General features: G+C 40.5%; 1 protein-coding gene across 1 annotated transcript in view; it reads left to right on the top strand.

Annotated features, from left to right (window-relative positions):
• Positions 1-16,290, top strand: part of LOC308053278 (chloride channel protein C-like) — a gene marked incomplete at its 3' end in the record, with an annotated part of 89,099 nt that overhangs the window by 53,840 nt on the left and 18,969 nt on the right. Inside the window, 1 exon segment of the mRNA XM_080364134.1 lies at positions 8,273-8,452. Within this exon segment, the coding sequence (XP_080220260.1) occupies positions 8,273-8,452 (180 nt within the window).

The raw sequence follows: 16,290 nt of genomic DNA, 5'->3' as shown, positions 1-16,290 counted from the left end.
CATTTGAACTGCAAGAGCCAGCTTAGTATTTTGTGCGTTTCCCTTGGAAATTGCTCTGCAATGATCTGTCCAGAGAACATGCGTTTCCCTGTTTGTTTAGTTATAAGCAACGTCACGAGGTGTTTATTTTAGTGCTCAATTTACTTGCTTTTTTTCTTTCCTATGGAAGTTTGTTTGAAACATTTCTTTGAATTTAAATGGCTTGTACTGGTGTTATTTTGAGAAGTTATTTTCTTTGTCTCTGGTTAGTTACAATGCCAGGGCAGACAGATTTGACACAAGCTTAGCTTTTTAGCTTTTTTTTTTTTTTTTTTTGAAGATTCCTACAGGCTCAGATAATTCTTTGGAAAATACATGGATAGCTGAATCATTCCTACTCTGAATACGGTAATAATAATTAGTATGTCCACCAGGGTTAACCCATTAGATATCAAGATAGCTAATCCATCCTTGGATCTTTCTTAGTGTGTATGTTTATGCACATTCATATATGTCCTCTCTAGAGCTGGGTAGGTGTTGCTTGCAGAGGTCCTTTCCTGACCATTCAGCCTTGGCAACCTCAGTGGGAAGGTGTTTGCTCCTGGGCCCCTGAGAGCTTGGGTTCTGCAGCATCCCCTGTGTCTTGGAAATCCCAGGTGAGGGTTTGGATCTCCCATGGCTGAGGTGGTAACCCACTTTTGATCTCCCACATTTCCACCAAGTGTAGTCTTCTACAGGTCATGTCTATTAGATCACAGAATCACAGAATGTTAGGGATTGGAAGGAACCTCGAAAGATCATCCAGTCCAATCCCCCTGTTGGAGCAGGAACACCTAGATGAGGTTACACAGGAAGGTGTCCAGGTGGGTTTTGAATGTCTTCAGAGAAGGAGACTCCACAACCTCCCTGGGCAGCCTGTTCCAGTGTTCCATTACCCTCACTGAGAAGAAGCTGCTTCTCAAATTTCGGTGGAACCTCTTGTGTTCCAGTTTGAACCCATTACCCCTGCTGGTCTTCAGTGGCCACGTTGCAGTGCCTTGTCTTAGATGCACAGTGCTGTTGATATATGCGTGGTTGAGAGCAGGTGTGTGCCAGACAGCTGGTTATTTGGACTGGGACATTTCCACACGTGCTACTACTAATCAGGTGGGGAAATGCACAGTTCTGAATAGAAACACCAAATTGAGATACCTTCAGGCTTGGGTGGAAGTAATGAGCAGGCACTGTCAATAGCTCTGAGTATTTAGATACCTGTACTCCCCTTAATAATGACATGGCTAAAGTAGGCTGCTAGTTACAATTTTTAAATTGTTTTTTGGACTTGCACTATGAAAACTAAGTCAAGAACTATGACCTTATGTTTTAACCTGTGGTTCTGCATGTGGTCTGCTGAGCCCGCAGTTTTTAAGATGCTGTTTGAGTAATTCCAGCATGTGGATCCACTCACATGATCCTTTACCCATTTATCCCAAAGTCACATGCACAACCTAATTCATTTTTTTTTAAAGCTACATCTATGCAAAGTAGGTGGGAGCTGCCATTACTCTAACTTAGTAGTATTTTATACTGACAGTGTTGGTGGGAAAAACTTCATAAGGGATAAAGGAACAGAGAAGCAAGCTCTTGGCAGAAACCCCTCAACATTCAACATACCTCCCCCACCAGTCCATCTCTTTTCCAATACACAAAGGCTTTCTTATCTGTTTTCTTTGTTTCTTTTTTGTCCTGCAATTTTTCAAGCATTAGAGAGAGGACAGTTTCCCAGCAGATTATGAGACCATGTGGAAATCCAGTTGTCTTTAGCGTACAGTAGTTGCTAAACATATATAACTTTCAAATCCTCTCAGGGAAATAAGTGACAGAGACATTCAGCTGATGCAAACAACACATTTCACAGTAAGCGCTGTGCTATCAAAAGGCCTTTAGACTGAATAGCCAAATGTCCCTCATTTAAGGATGTTGAGGAAGCCAGGACCTGAGGATGCTGGGAAGCTCGTTGTCTTACAGTCAATATAAATATTTGTAGATATACTGAACGGAGACTGAACTCTGCCAAAATGTTGGCTCCTGATTTAACTACAAGAATCTCTCACTCAGTTTAGTGTTCAACTAAAATAGAGACAGCAAGGAGTTATAGGCCTTGTCTGCTGTGCCAAGTTCCACTGAAAACTGATTTTAAATAGATCAAATTAAATGAAAACATATCACTAGTGGGCATGTGCTTACATCAACACAGAAGGTGATTTTATTGGTCTAATTTAACTTTAAATAAGTTTAAATGTGTCTGTTTCAGGGGTTAGCACTGAGTGGAGCAAATCAATTTTGAAATTAATTTAATTTAAGTGGTGTCCTTTTCCAGTGTAAGGAGGTTTTATAGAGCTTTTTGTTTCTGTTTATTGATCTCTGTGGTGTTCTGTAAGCATACTTAAAGAACCATTTTTACACAGAATTCACTTGCAAAATGACTGAATTCAATCATCTGTACAAGATTAACGTTTCTGTAGTACATATATACTATTCTATTATATAGTGAGATCAATATTGGCATGTAACTTTTGGATAAGCTTTTTCACAGTTGGATTTTAGCAAATATCTTGTTGAAAAGAAAATCGGTGGGCCTCTGACAAGTATGTAGAAACCTTTTTTATAACTTTTTAAGAAAAAAAGGAAGAATGGATTTAAATGTAAGTGATTTCCCGCAATGTTGTGAGCTTATTTGCAATGAGGTTTCTTGAAAGATGATAGAACAAAAGAAAGCTAATAGAAATAAACTGTATTTATAATGTAGTAGCAGCTACAAGGCTTCATAGCAGTGTGACTGGTTCTGTACTAGAATTAAAATTATGAAATAAATGTGTTTAGTTTTTCTGGCCAAATGAAGTGTACTTAAAAAAAAAAAAAGGAATGCTCTCATCTCAGAAAATGAATGAATAGCAGAAGCTAGAACTGAATAGCTCTAATATTTGGGAATGTTCATAACATAGGTAAGTAAATTTAGTGACCTCCAAACTGATAATGCTCCCTTACACTAACTGCTGTCTCAATTGTTCTGAGTCCTGACTGTGCTCAGACTAAAAATCACCATAAGCATTAAGCAAGACCAAAACTGATCTCCTGAGAACTATTTATACAAGATGTGGTGGCCAGTCAGGGCAATAAAACAATGGTTTACAAGAAGCCCAAATAAAACCTAGAGCTGTCCTGAGTAGGACGGCCTGTGGCAAGTCAAAGGGTAAACATTCTCAGTGCAGAAAGAGGAGGATGGGAGTGACAGCTAAAACAGCCGAGGGCAAGTCTGTAAATAAATCCAAGCAAGCAACATTGCCTGTGCTCTTATGCACCTTGGTCCTTGGAGTGTGTTTGAGTTAGGATTATGCTTCTCTCCCACCCTCCTTGAAGTCCTTTTAATAATTTGAAACTTGCATAAAATATAGAGTAAACCCTATTTGAAAAAGAGTTCTCTTGTACTGCATGTTCTCTAAGGAAGCCTTCATGTTATGATTAGATCTGTTATGGTTAGGTCCTTAACAATTTATTTCACTGGGAAAACTTCCACTGGATTTAACAGCATCAGGGTCCAAACTACATTTCCATGAATCATTTCAAGACAGTTTACCATTCAGGGATATTGGCTTATTACCAAATGACTGTCTTATTTATGTCATAAGGCAGATTATCTTCATTCCATGTCGCATCCAGTCTCATGGATGTGCTCTTGAAAGGAACCTGAAACTTGGATATCATAACGTTGGTGAAATAGCCTTAATACTCTAACATATTACACTGCTATAGTGAAATACATTTTGGTAGAAAATGTTCTCACATGTCCTATAAAATAAAAAGTTATGCTAGATCTATTTTCATAGAATCATAGAATGTTCTGAATTGAAAGGAATACACAAGGATCATATGCCAACTGCATATGACAACTCCACAGTTTACACCATGTGTCTGAGGGCATTGTCTCATCTCTGTGGCTAGAGCTCTGTGTCTCTCCGTGAGGTAAATCTAATAATGTAAGAAAGATCTACTTGATAAAATACAAATGCATGTACCTCTCTATTCCATATGAGAAGACATTTTCAAAATGGTAAATGGAATGTCCTTGCTTGAAATTGCATTGTGAAACCCAGGGCTTCTTTGCATAAACACAAGCATGCAGCAGCAGTGGCACTCACCGGCTAAGCAAAGTGGCATTGGGAGGCATTTGAGCAGTTTTGTAGTTGTGCAGGAGGAGGAACCCACCAGCAGTGGGGACCCTGTCTGCAGGGGCTGATGCCTGGGCATGACACACATTTGCTGTCTAACCAACTGATGGGCAGCACCGCTACCTGGAGTGCTGTGGGCATGGCCTGGGCAGCTGGCATTGCTGTTAGTGGGCTAGTGCCCATATAGGTGCCTGGGATGGGTTTTAGGTTCATGTTCACTGTTTGTACTCTCCTGGTGCTTCTGTGAGTTTCCTTTGCCATCTTTGGATATTGGCTGCTGCTGGGAAAGCTGATCTTGATAAAGGTGTATTGAACACTCATCTAACAAGAGCCTGAACTCCCAGCTATGCAGAAGGGGCCCCAGGAAATCATGGTAGATGGTAGGTGGAAAATGGAGACGGCCAGGATGGGGAAGGCTGAAGACCTGTAACTCCTGGCAGTGTGAAAACTGCTCCTTCTTCACTTTCAGGTCTGCAACTGCAGAATAGGTTTAGTGCTCTGGTAGCAGATGGATGGGGACACATGATTTAGTGACATCAGCCATAAAGCAAGACATTCAACACATTGTTTACTTCACTGTCTACCAACAAGGACTCCCAGGTCTCTAAAATTAGTTTAAGAGTTCAAGAAGAAGTGCCAACAATAGCTAAGGGCTAAGTGAAGGATTACTTGTGGGAACTTGAGCCATAGAAGCTCATGAGACCAGATAGGCTGAATCCAAGGGTGCTGAAAGAGCTGGCTGATGTCTTTGCAAGGGTGCTGTCTCTCATCTTCAAAAGGTTGTAGAGATCCTCAGTGATGATAGAATGACAAGTATTGTACCCATGTTCAAAAAAGACCAAAAGTTTAGCACAGAAAACCACAGGTCAGTCAGCTTCACTTTTGTCACTTGGAAAATCATGATATGAGCCCTCTTGGAACAGGCCTCATGACTCATGAAGGAGAAGGTGGTTATTTGAAACAGTCAGCATGGATTGACCAAAGATAAGCCATGCCTGACGGACATGACTGACTTTAATGCAGAAATTATTTGGTTTGTGGATGGAGGGAGAGCAGTGGATGTAACTTACCTTGACTTCAGCAAGGCTTTTGACACTGTCTTGCATCATGTTCTTGTATCCAAGATAAGATGTTACAGTTTAGAGGCTGAACAACCAGATGGTAAAATGACTGGTTGAGTGGTTGGCCTTAGAGGGTGGTGGCTAATGGATTATATAGTGCCTGGTGGCCTAACAAGTGGAGCACTGCAGAGTCTATCCCTGGCCTGTTTAACATTTTCATAAATGTCATGGGGGAGACAACAAAGTACACTTTCATCAGATTTGCAGATGTTGCCAAACTGGAGTGGCCAGGGCTGGACCACTTCCACTGTGAGGCTGCAGGACTGGGGCTTGTTTAACCTGGAGCTGAGGAGGCTTTGGAGACACCTGACAGTGTGCATTCCTTGGTTCTTCCGCACCAGCTATTGGAGATCATTGAGAAGATGGTGCCATGATCTTCACAGTGGTGCTTGGTAGGAGGACAAAAAACAACAGGCATGAGTTGAAAAAAGAGATGTTCATACCGGATATGAGTAAATACTTTTTAAAAAGTGAGGATAGCAGGGTAGTGGCACAGGTTGCCCAGGGTTGTTGTGCAGTGTCCATCCTTGGAAGTTTTTAGGACCTGGCTGGAGAAAGGCCCAAGCACATGGTTTGAGCTCATGGCTGAGTCTACTTTGAGCAGGAGGTTGGACTAGAGAACGGCTGAGGTCCCTTCTGACTTGAACGATCCTTGATTCTTATGATCCTATAGATACAACTATGATTTGGCTTAGTGTTTTTCTGAGAAGCAATATATTGGTAAAGGCTTTCTGTAGCCAATTCTATTTAAAGATGTCTTGGCCTTGTAACAGTCTTTCATAAAACAACTCTTTTGCCTGCTTGTCTCCTCCACTCCCAAAACAAGGTTATTCTTTAGAGCAGCAGGCAGACTTCTCATTGAAAGAAATGTCACTGACAATGAGAAGTGAATCTGCGCCAGTCCTTAGTGTGTTCTCACATCTGAAAAAGCTGACTGATGATAATGCAAGGTCTATAGTTGCTGTAGACAATACAGACACTTTATAATTCCAGACAAAGCCAAGATCACAGAACTGTATAAAGAGCTATACCGTTGTTTTATACAAATGACCGATTTGGCAAAACCTAAGGATGTTTCATGGACTTCTGCAGTAATGTGGAACATTTGCTTTCCATGAAACAGAGCAAAACTGTAAGGCTATGAAGATACAAAACCTATGTACTGCTAAGAAATATACTCTAGAAACTGCTGGAATGTAAGAGTATTCACATTGCTCTTATTTAAAAATCATTTGGGGATTGCACATGTTTAATGTAATTCAGGAAGCAGCTATTATCATTAATCATGTTTTCACATTGTGTCCACTGTACAGTACTTTTTATAGTAATACAGTGTACAGGATTTCTAGACAAAGCTTAAGGCAGGCAAATACAAATTTGTATCTAGTCTATGGAGATGGAAAAGATGCAGAGAATGAAGAGAAATCTACTCATTTAGGAAAAATAAAATTACTGTCATGGACTGTTACATGCAACAAACAGCCACAGCAGCAGACTTCTGACAGCAACTCATCCTGAGCAGCATCTGTGGTTCCCACTGGGTTCCAGCACTTGTACTGCATCAACTGGTAGCACCCAGTGAGATTACGACTGAAATAATCCATCTCTTAGGGATTTTTAGGTTTTGTTTTCACTAGTTGATACTAAATTCTGCACTCAGCCATTTTGATTTGCAAGGTAAACTACTGCTCATTTTAATTCAGAAGCAAAATGTGGTTCAGAGAGGTTCATTTTTCCATAAAATGGTGTTCTGGTGCCTTGAAACATGGATCTGTAACAAGAAGGTGTTCCGAATTGTCATTGCTTGCCATCTGTTTCATACAACTTGGGATTGGTATGATGTGATTTGACATGTATAAGCCTGTTCTTTTCCAGGGTTCCTTTAAATCCACCCCAGTACAGAAGAAGAAACTTGTTTCACAGCTATGTAGGTGCCATTTATGAAGTGCATTGTCTTCTCGGTTCGGTTATTCTCAGGCAGGTGGTCACATCACAATCCATCAGAGTAGCTGGCTTGAAAAAATAACCCCATGTCTCTCAGAAGGGAGGACAATAATTAACAGCATATGGAAAGAGTTGCTTTACCACAGAGATGAAAGGTACATTGGTAAAACAGGATGCGGGCAAATTTATGGTCCAGTTGTCTCTGTGGTTTGTGTCAGCCTGTGTCTGAACGAGAGATTCTGGCTTATGGTGTGTCCAGATGATAGAAAAATTAATGTATTTTTTTAAAAAATGGAAAATATAAAACAAGCTTAAAACTAGAGCAGTTCATTGACCTCAGTTGTTAGAATCTGGCCTACCGTAATTCCATAGAAATTACTCCTGAATTTTGTGGAAAGTATCTTTATTTTTCATTTCACCCTTCTGCCAGAAATAGTGGGTACACACATTCCTCAGTTTTTTATGTTCAAATTTCCTGAAACTTTGCCTAGAACCTGAAAAGCGTTAGAACATACTGGAAAACCCGTATACGATTTTTAAGCTGTCTTTGAAGGGGCTATCATTCTAGCTGCTACCACCCTCACAAAAAAACCCCAACCAACCTATTGCAATGATAAGCATAAGCCTGGATTTCTCCAAAGTGCTTAACTTTAAACTATTTGATATCAGCCAGAATTCCAGAGGATTTCAGCTCTGATTTAAAATCTTTTTTTAATGTGAAAAGTCATGCAAATTGATAAATGAGTCTTACAATATCCTGTCTAGGATGACCATGTCATGCATATGGTTGAATTTATCATGTATCTCACACAAAGAAAGGCAATGCTTGATAAGCAGTTTTATTGGGTAATTACTTTTTTTTTTCTTTTTTTTTTTTACATTTGCAAATAAAGCAGATTCATTTCCATCTTGAAGTAATTTACTAACACATTATAAACTTGTCAAATGCTAACATGGCACAGTAAGCCTCATTTCCTGTTTACTAAACAATCCTTTGGCTGTCTCCTTTGCGTCTTCCAGGTTGAACCTGGAATTGTTCTCTGCCAGCGACATCATGGAGCCTGGCATCAGAGTCCTTCACCTGAAGGAAAACGTTGCCTCCTTGGCTCGCCTTCTTGCAAGTACAAGCCATGGCGGATTCCCAGTGGTTTGCAGGCCCAAGCCAGACCATGAAGAGGTGTTCCAGGGAACCATTAAAAGGTAAAGATGCTATCAAATTGATTTCATTGGATGTTTCTGGCCATTTATCAACTTTTTTTTTTTTTTTTCTTTAAGCATCTGTTTGTGAAGATTGTTTGGTATGGATATGATACTTGTCCCTACTTTATTTAGCATGAACAGCAGGTGTCCTTTAAAGAAAGGACCTAGGTCTTTTCTAGTACCAGGTTATTGCATCAGGGATTTATTGAAACAGCACCAATGAAATGTTCTTACAGGAACTGCAGAAAAAGGGAGAATTGCCCTTCAGAACCTTAAAGGTTCACTGAGAAAGTAATTTAAAAGGATTTGAATCTCGTTACTCATGAAATGTCCCATGCCAATTCAAAGCTGTGCCTGTTCTTTCTTCACAATTTTTTCATTTTATTAGCGTATGCTTTTACAGGAAATGAGTTAACATAAATCATATCCTAGACGAGATAAGCAACGAAGTCACTGGAAGTAACATGCTAGGGTAAACAAGAATTAGACTAAAGGAATCCTTGCCATACGAGGACTCTCAAAAGGCATATAAAATCTCCTGATAAACGAAGTATTTATGATACTGTATTTCATACGACTACAAGAGTGAATTCTTCTTTTCAGGAAGGTATCTTAAGACTGTCCTTTGAGTGGTGGGTCATGAGTGGGAGAGGCAGTGACTTAATTTCCACCTTGAGTATGCTAGAGGAAAGGAGAACATGCAGATGCACCTCCTACTGCATAGGTGTTCATGCAGCAAGGCCCTATAAATTATGCTTCCAATAAACGTAATATAAACACACAGCCAGTTTTGTATTGTAATATCATAATCTTTCATACTTTGCACGGTGTCTTTTGTCCTGAATGGCTGTAGCAGTACATCTGGTTTTGTACATAATTTTTTTAGTAATGCCTCAACTGCATAGCAGTTGGGAGCTATCTGTGAGCAAACAAGGAGAAAAGTATTTTCTTCTGTTGGTCTGGATGGGGAAAAATGTTATCTGTGCATCATCAGTGGAAATTTGGTTAGGACTTGGTCTGCTTGCCTGCTTTATAACAAATTTTCAAGGATAAACTGCTGGCAGCTGGATCATACGAACGTAGCTCGTAGCAATGTGGTCAGCTGCCCTTTTGGAGCATGATGATCGGAAGGGAGTGAATATTTAATAAAAGTTGTGAAATTGCTTCATTGACAAGTGAAACATTTCATATGAGCCTTTTAGGAAGAGAAATATCTGCTTGGAACGAGAATTGTACAGTGGAAATAATTTGGGTCACAGTGGCTTGCAGGAGCAATGACATCAATAAGTGCAGTATCACATACATATATGATATGTATACTTGTTCCCTCACTGTGACACAGTCATAAACATTATTAATAATAAATGTGCTAAGGCACTAAACCCTAAATTTCTGAGGGATAGTCTGCAGTGTGCACCAATCTGAAGATGCTATGTAACATAAACTAGGGTGCTTTTTTAGTTCTCAGCTGTCCACCTCAATGAAACTAGAAAACACACTAACAACTGATACAGCTAAAGTTCCTTTTAAATTCATCTCTAGTCTCATCATTTCCTTATTAATTCACCAGATCACCTCAGGCTGCTGAGGAGTATGATGAGTTTATGCAAATTCCGCTGTGCTTCGTAATGCAGAACAAAGTGGTGTGGGAGGAAGCAAAATAGGGGGATGGAGGGCTGATCATTAGCACATCCCAAAGAGAAGGGCCTTTAAAAAAAGTGGATGCTACCTGACAATTCTGGTAGGCTTGTGGTTTGCTTAATCCTCAGAGCTCTTTTATGATATATTCTGTTAGAATCCTAAGTGGGAGAGATGAAAAAGCGTGTTTCCCTGTCACTTTCAGGATAAATGAGCTGTTGTTAGATTGTTTTGAGTTAAACCAAGATAATGTTATACATGGTTGACAAAGCAGCAGCAAATGGCTTTTTTTGGCTAATTAGTTGCTCACTCCAGTGAAACACACACAAAGAAGTCTGGGAGCATGCATTTAATTCTGGGATGCTCTGACACCTCTTCATACCTCAGTATGTTCCCAGCAGCCTGAGTACTTGTGTGATGAGTTCTGGGTGCCTTGTCCCCAGCAGGGACCATGGGTGACTTCGCTGTTCTGCTGCTCTCACTAACACCAGGATGGGAATGCTCTGCAGCCATCCTCTGAAACAAGCCTCCAAAAATGTGATGTGTCATGGAATTAGTGTATTCATAACCATAAGTAGTTAGGATTTGGGTTTTCCATTGTACTCATAAAATTACAGCTCTTGCAGCACGTAACTGTTAAGACCAAGATGAGAAATGCTGTCAATTCCTTAAAGTAGAAGGGTGCTGTTCAACCCCTTACCCTATGAGATCAAATGCAATCCCACGTAGAGGTGACATGACCATAGGAAGAAAATGCAAAGTTGATTTTGCCTCTTGTACATTGATGACGTTAAAGTGGAGAACATGTGGCTTGCCTGGCATGTTTTAAAAAATGTGGCTTGGGGAAGATGCAAGAATAATGCCATGATGTTTTTCTTGTCATTTGCCTTGGGCATTATTATTGATTTTCAAACTTTTTTTTTTTTTTTTCCCCCTAGTACAAAAATGTCATTATTAGGTTAAAAAGCAGGGGACAACAAGCTAATGAGGGGAAAGAAGTAAACAATCTGCTAAGCTTGCATGAAGGCAGCAGCAGCTCATATTTTTTTAATACTGTTTCTCATTCATGTGTTTCTCTGTACTGTTTCTGCTCATGAAGTAAGTGTGGATGAAATATTGTGAATTTGGACCAAATGTAAAAGTTATTCAGTACCTGCCTATGCTGGGAAACTGTAGTGATGAGAGTTGCGGTACAAGGACACAGGGTCATGTTTTGTAATACATACGGATGATTCTGACCCTTTGAAGAGAAAAGCTCAATGTCAGTTCTTACAAAAGCAAGGACTGTGGCCAAACAATGTTGGCTGGAGCTTGCATGGGCCTACAAATGCACCTCAATGCTGGCCTGCAGCAAACACCTAGATACTCCAATTTTATTTAAAAAACCCCAAACACCCCCCCAATGTCTTCCAGATCTGCTCAGTGGGGCCAGATTTTAATCCCACTCTTTATGATCTAGATGGTACTGGGGATCAAGACGAGATTACCAAACACCTTTTTACATGGGTGACCTAAATCTGAAGGTGTTATCTTCCCCAGTTGTGTAAGCAGCAGAGACTAAAAACAAAAGCAACTACTAAAGAAAACTTCTTGGCTTCAAGATTGTTAAAGAGGAAGCAAACCATAGCTGAGAAGCAAGTTTCCAAAACAAAGATCTCCTTAGAGTAATAGTTTTGACACTTTGCCATAAACAGAGCTCTGTGCATGCCTGGGAAACCCTCGCAGAATTCAGTTTTAGGAACGTGTGGCTGGTGGACTCGATGCATGAAATTGATGGGGATGGTTGACTAAATGTGTGCAACACAGAGGGTTGAGGGACCAGCTCCCCTCTTCATTTCTCCCACAGTGAGGATGATACATGCACATTAGAATAAAACAAGCTATTCTTTCGCAGTGCAGCTGAAATGCCTCCCCTGTCTGCCCCCAGCAACCGCAGGAAGGGAGCTGGGCACTTATGAATGTGTTAGCACGAAGTCCACCGAGAGCTATAAAAATCATGCCCTAAATGGCATGTTGTCCTGGCAAGGGGGGCAACTGTACCCCAGGTGGAATTCATTCTTCAGAGAGACCTGAGGACAGGACCACTGCCTTCCTTCCCAGGAAGTTTCTGCCAGAGACACTGCGTGAGGCTGTAAATGCATATTGAGGAGTTGTTGGGAGGTCCCCTGGCTCTCTTTTGTCTTGGCTGCTATAATCTGTGGCTCCAGATCCTTCTCCAGTGGGAAAAGATAGAGTTATGCTTCTGCCTAATTTCTGTGGGACCCAGTCTGAAAAAAAGAACAGTTTTTTCTCTTCCACATATGTTACAATGTACTGGTGCAGGGCTATTGTGGGGCAATGAAGTGGTTCTTTGACATGATGAAGAGATTAGACACATCATCACTTGTGTTTTGTTGCTCCATTTTCTTTGCCAGAGATTACTTTATAATATTAACCACAGTAAAAACAGAAGACATGGAGAATTTGAGGAAGAAAGCTGTAGGTAACAAATTTCTTTTCCCTGGCTGTGGACACAGCTGGGATATAACATGGAGGGTGATGATACTTCATGGCCATCAGCAATGTCTTTGCCACCATGCTGCTCATCCTCCCATGCATGATCGCTTCCCTTCATGCACATGCATTGACACAGAGATGATTTCTTCCACCAAAAAGGATGACAACGTGCTCTCTACCTAGGTGATTTTTTCCTGAGGTGCTGTTTATCCCTTATTATATGTAGGTTTCCTGCACATTTGTGACTGACGAATACCATGTTCCTCCCAGGGTCTGTTGTGATGTCGGTGGCTTTTCTTGACTTTACTTCACTTTTGCCAAGGAAAATGAAGAAGCAGGGTTTCCATACTGCAGCTAAATCCTCCCTGTATTGACTGAAGAAAAGCAGGTGGATGCTGGTGTCTTGTTAGGCTGAGATCTGTCCCCGCCATTTCCTTTGAGGAGAAGTGGTGTGGAGAGGCAGAAGCTGGAGTGCTGCCCGGCCGTCTTAATTTCTGCCTTGAACACAGCTATGAGACAATTTTCCTGGAGAAACTACTGGGCTGATGAATATCACTGAGTAGTCTGTTTGGGAGTTTTACCATAACAAATAATCTGTTTTGTTCATGCCTGAACCTCTCAGATCTGTACCGTACATAGCTCTCCTGTTGTAAGGCTGAAGGCTGGATTCCTAGTTTTTGCCTTTGTACTCTTACCTACACAGCTGTTAGCCATTACTCTGCATTCTGTTTGTGTATCTTTCAGCTGAAGGAAATATTTTTTTTTGCTTGATTTAATTTGATTGGGAGAAAGTAATTATGGAGAAACCACAACATCTCTGACTGTAAGCAGACTGTACAGAATATATCTGTCCAAGCAGAAATGGGTAAAACTTGGCGTTCTGCTGCTTCTGTCCAGGATGTGACGTTGTCTCTGCATTTTTTCACCTAGGAAACCCCATCTCTTCCCACCCATCAAGTTTACTGAAACTTCAGCATTTGTGGTTGTTGGAAATTGTTATTTTCGGGCCAAAAATAAATTTCAATTAAAATATCGTAGGTAAAGTTGTAAAAAATCCTTGTAGTTTACCATATTCATTTTGAACTGTTTTATTACACATTTTTATATACTATATAGGAATGTCCTGACTATGTAACTGCCTTACTCAAACTCAGTTTTGTTTGATGCACATGAAGTGTTCAGAGTCCCTAATTCTCATTTTCAGAACAAAGCTGGAAATCCAAGATCCTTTCAAAACCAGAACTTAGTTCTCTAAATCAGAAAATAAATCCATTCAAAAACTGTGGTCTTCCTGTAGTCGTAAAGTTACAAAAGCTTGGACTTTCAGAAATGCCTAGTTAGCATCACTGACTGAAAGCATGGCTTCCCATTTAGAGACATTTCAAAAAGTGTAGTATCCCACAAAACAGATTTTATTTGAAAATCCGTCTTAAAATAAAACTCCAATGAGAGATCTTGTTCTGAAAGGTGAGTTAGAGCCTGCTCCTCAGTGTAGTGATGGGAATAGCTCTAAGCGGTGTGAAATTTCCTTGAACACGTCCAGCTGGCCTGAGCCAAGCTGCACAGGCCACAGAGCGCAGCGTCGCTGCTGTGACCCTGCTGGCAAACCTGCGGGTCTTCATCGCTCACGCAGAGATGGATGTGGAAACTCTCACTTCAGTGGGGCCAGCGGTGCTGGCAAGAACGCTGAGGGCTACATCTTTCCACTTCGGAAACTCAGAGGAGTGATTAAACACAGCTTGATCAGCAGCAAACCCCCTGCTCTAATTCTCGCTCAAAGGATGTCACGTGTAAGGGAGGCGAAGTGCCAGGGAGCTGCACCTGAGAGGAGGATTTCTGCCTCAGGTTAGTCCCTGGTCCAGAGTCAGAAGTACCAGCGGAGGGAGCCAAACTACGTTTCTGCTTGCAATATTTCTTTTGCTGCTGTTCTTGCTGCGTTGCACTTTCTGCTTCCTTTGTGGTAGGAGGAAGCCAGGTACAGAACAGTGTGTACTCATAAACCTCCTACTTGATGGCCCTGCTTTAATTTCCCCGGCTTGTAAATTGGTATGGGAAGGGAGATACTCTGCTTTCCACAATCAAAAGACATGGTAGAGCAGCTGTTCCTAGTAACAATAATGACACTATTGCTGAGACAAACATTTTCATGATGATGCATGGGAACACTAAATCCAAACCACATTGTTTAGCTAATGCATGCTTTCACTCCGCTAAAGGGGAATGTCACATAACTGAAAGTAAATTGAAGAGATCAGAGTTTAGAAAATATGACAAAGTTGAAAACTTTAAGCTGTATTACATGGTAACATCCTTTACCAGAGAAATCATTGATCCGAAGTGGTGTATGTGTATTTTATAGCAGTTTATTAGGTATGACTTGCCTCTGCTTCGTACAGTGAACAGAAACTGTTGTGAGTCAGGAATGCTTTCTGCCAAGCACTTCAGTAAAAGTGAGCATAGCATATTGATATGTGCTGTGGGAAAGGAGATCTAGCATTGCAACATATTATAGATATGTCAGGCTGTAGGTATGGTTTCTGGTATTTTTCTTTAATCTGCCCTCCCAGTTGGGACTAATGAAATACTCTCAAGGCATGTGCGTACACATGTGTGCAGAGAGTCCACACACACTCATTTAATAAGGCAATACCTTTATTTTTCTTAGCAAGAGGAGAAGTGCTTGCCTTCACTAAGCAGTGTGGTGCAACAGCTTAGGGACAAATGAAAAGTTAAAGCTGAACTGAGACCTGAAACATTTAATTCATAAATTAATTACTGAGCTTAGCAATATCTACCTTAATATATATATATATATAGTTTTATATATATATATATTTTTATATATATATATAATATATATATAATTAATATCTGCTTTGCTGCTGGCTCTCTTGAAATAACTGATATAGATTTGAAAGCTTCTTGGAGAGTCTTCGTTCTAGCGCTGTTATGGAGAGGTTGCTAAGTTTAGATCACAGGAATGCAAAGTTACTCAATCAAACATGGAAGTTTGCAAAGTTCAAGCAATAAATTGAGATAAAAATGGTGTCTTGTTTCTTCCAAGAGGATCATGGACAGCTTTCCCCCTTCTTCCTCCCCAAGGCTTTGCTGTATGTTCTGGGTAGGGTGATTCTAACAGGTTTGATCGAAGCTAGAAACACCGTAGGTAGTGGTTTGAAGGCTGCATCTAAACTCAGGCAGCGAAGAAGAAGAAGAAAAGGAGAGGGGGAGAACATTAGGGGCTTGATAACTATTTTTAGGTGTGCAGACTAGAGAGCTGATGGCAATATCAAAGTACTTTTGTGATTACTTGGTTTTCGTGTTAGAGGGTAGAGTCTGTCAGCACATTGTTTATTTTTACTGTCCAGACTCCTGCTTTTGAAAAGTTGATCCAGTTAATTTCAATGATGCACTATACAGTTATCTTGCCTATTAAAATAAATGGAATCCAGCACTTTCAACAAAAGCCCTTGACATAATGTTCCTCCCATATATTGTCAGGGTCTTGGGGCAGTGCAGCTCATGAATAACACAGATGGAGGAAGGTTTATAGAGTCTGGGGCAGTGGTTTTATTTCACATCTGAAGTGCAAAAGTATTCTTCCAAAGTACAACGTTATATGATACTTTTAAAATTAGTAGGCCTGTTTGGCCATACAAATAATTGTGCAGGTGCTGTAGGACTTTGTGATGGAGCTCTTTGGA

This window comes from Nesoenas mayeri (assembly GCF_963082525.1).
Source record: "Nesoenas mayeri genome assembly, chromosome: 2".
Taxonomy (NCBI): Eukaryota; Metazoa; Chordata; class Aves; order Columbiformes; family Columbidae; genus Nesoenas; species Nesoenas mayeri.
The sequence above is the reverse complement of the archived record's forward strand: the minus strand, read 5'-3'. Positions and strand labels throughout refer to the sequence as shown.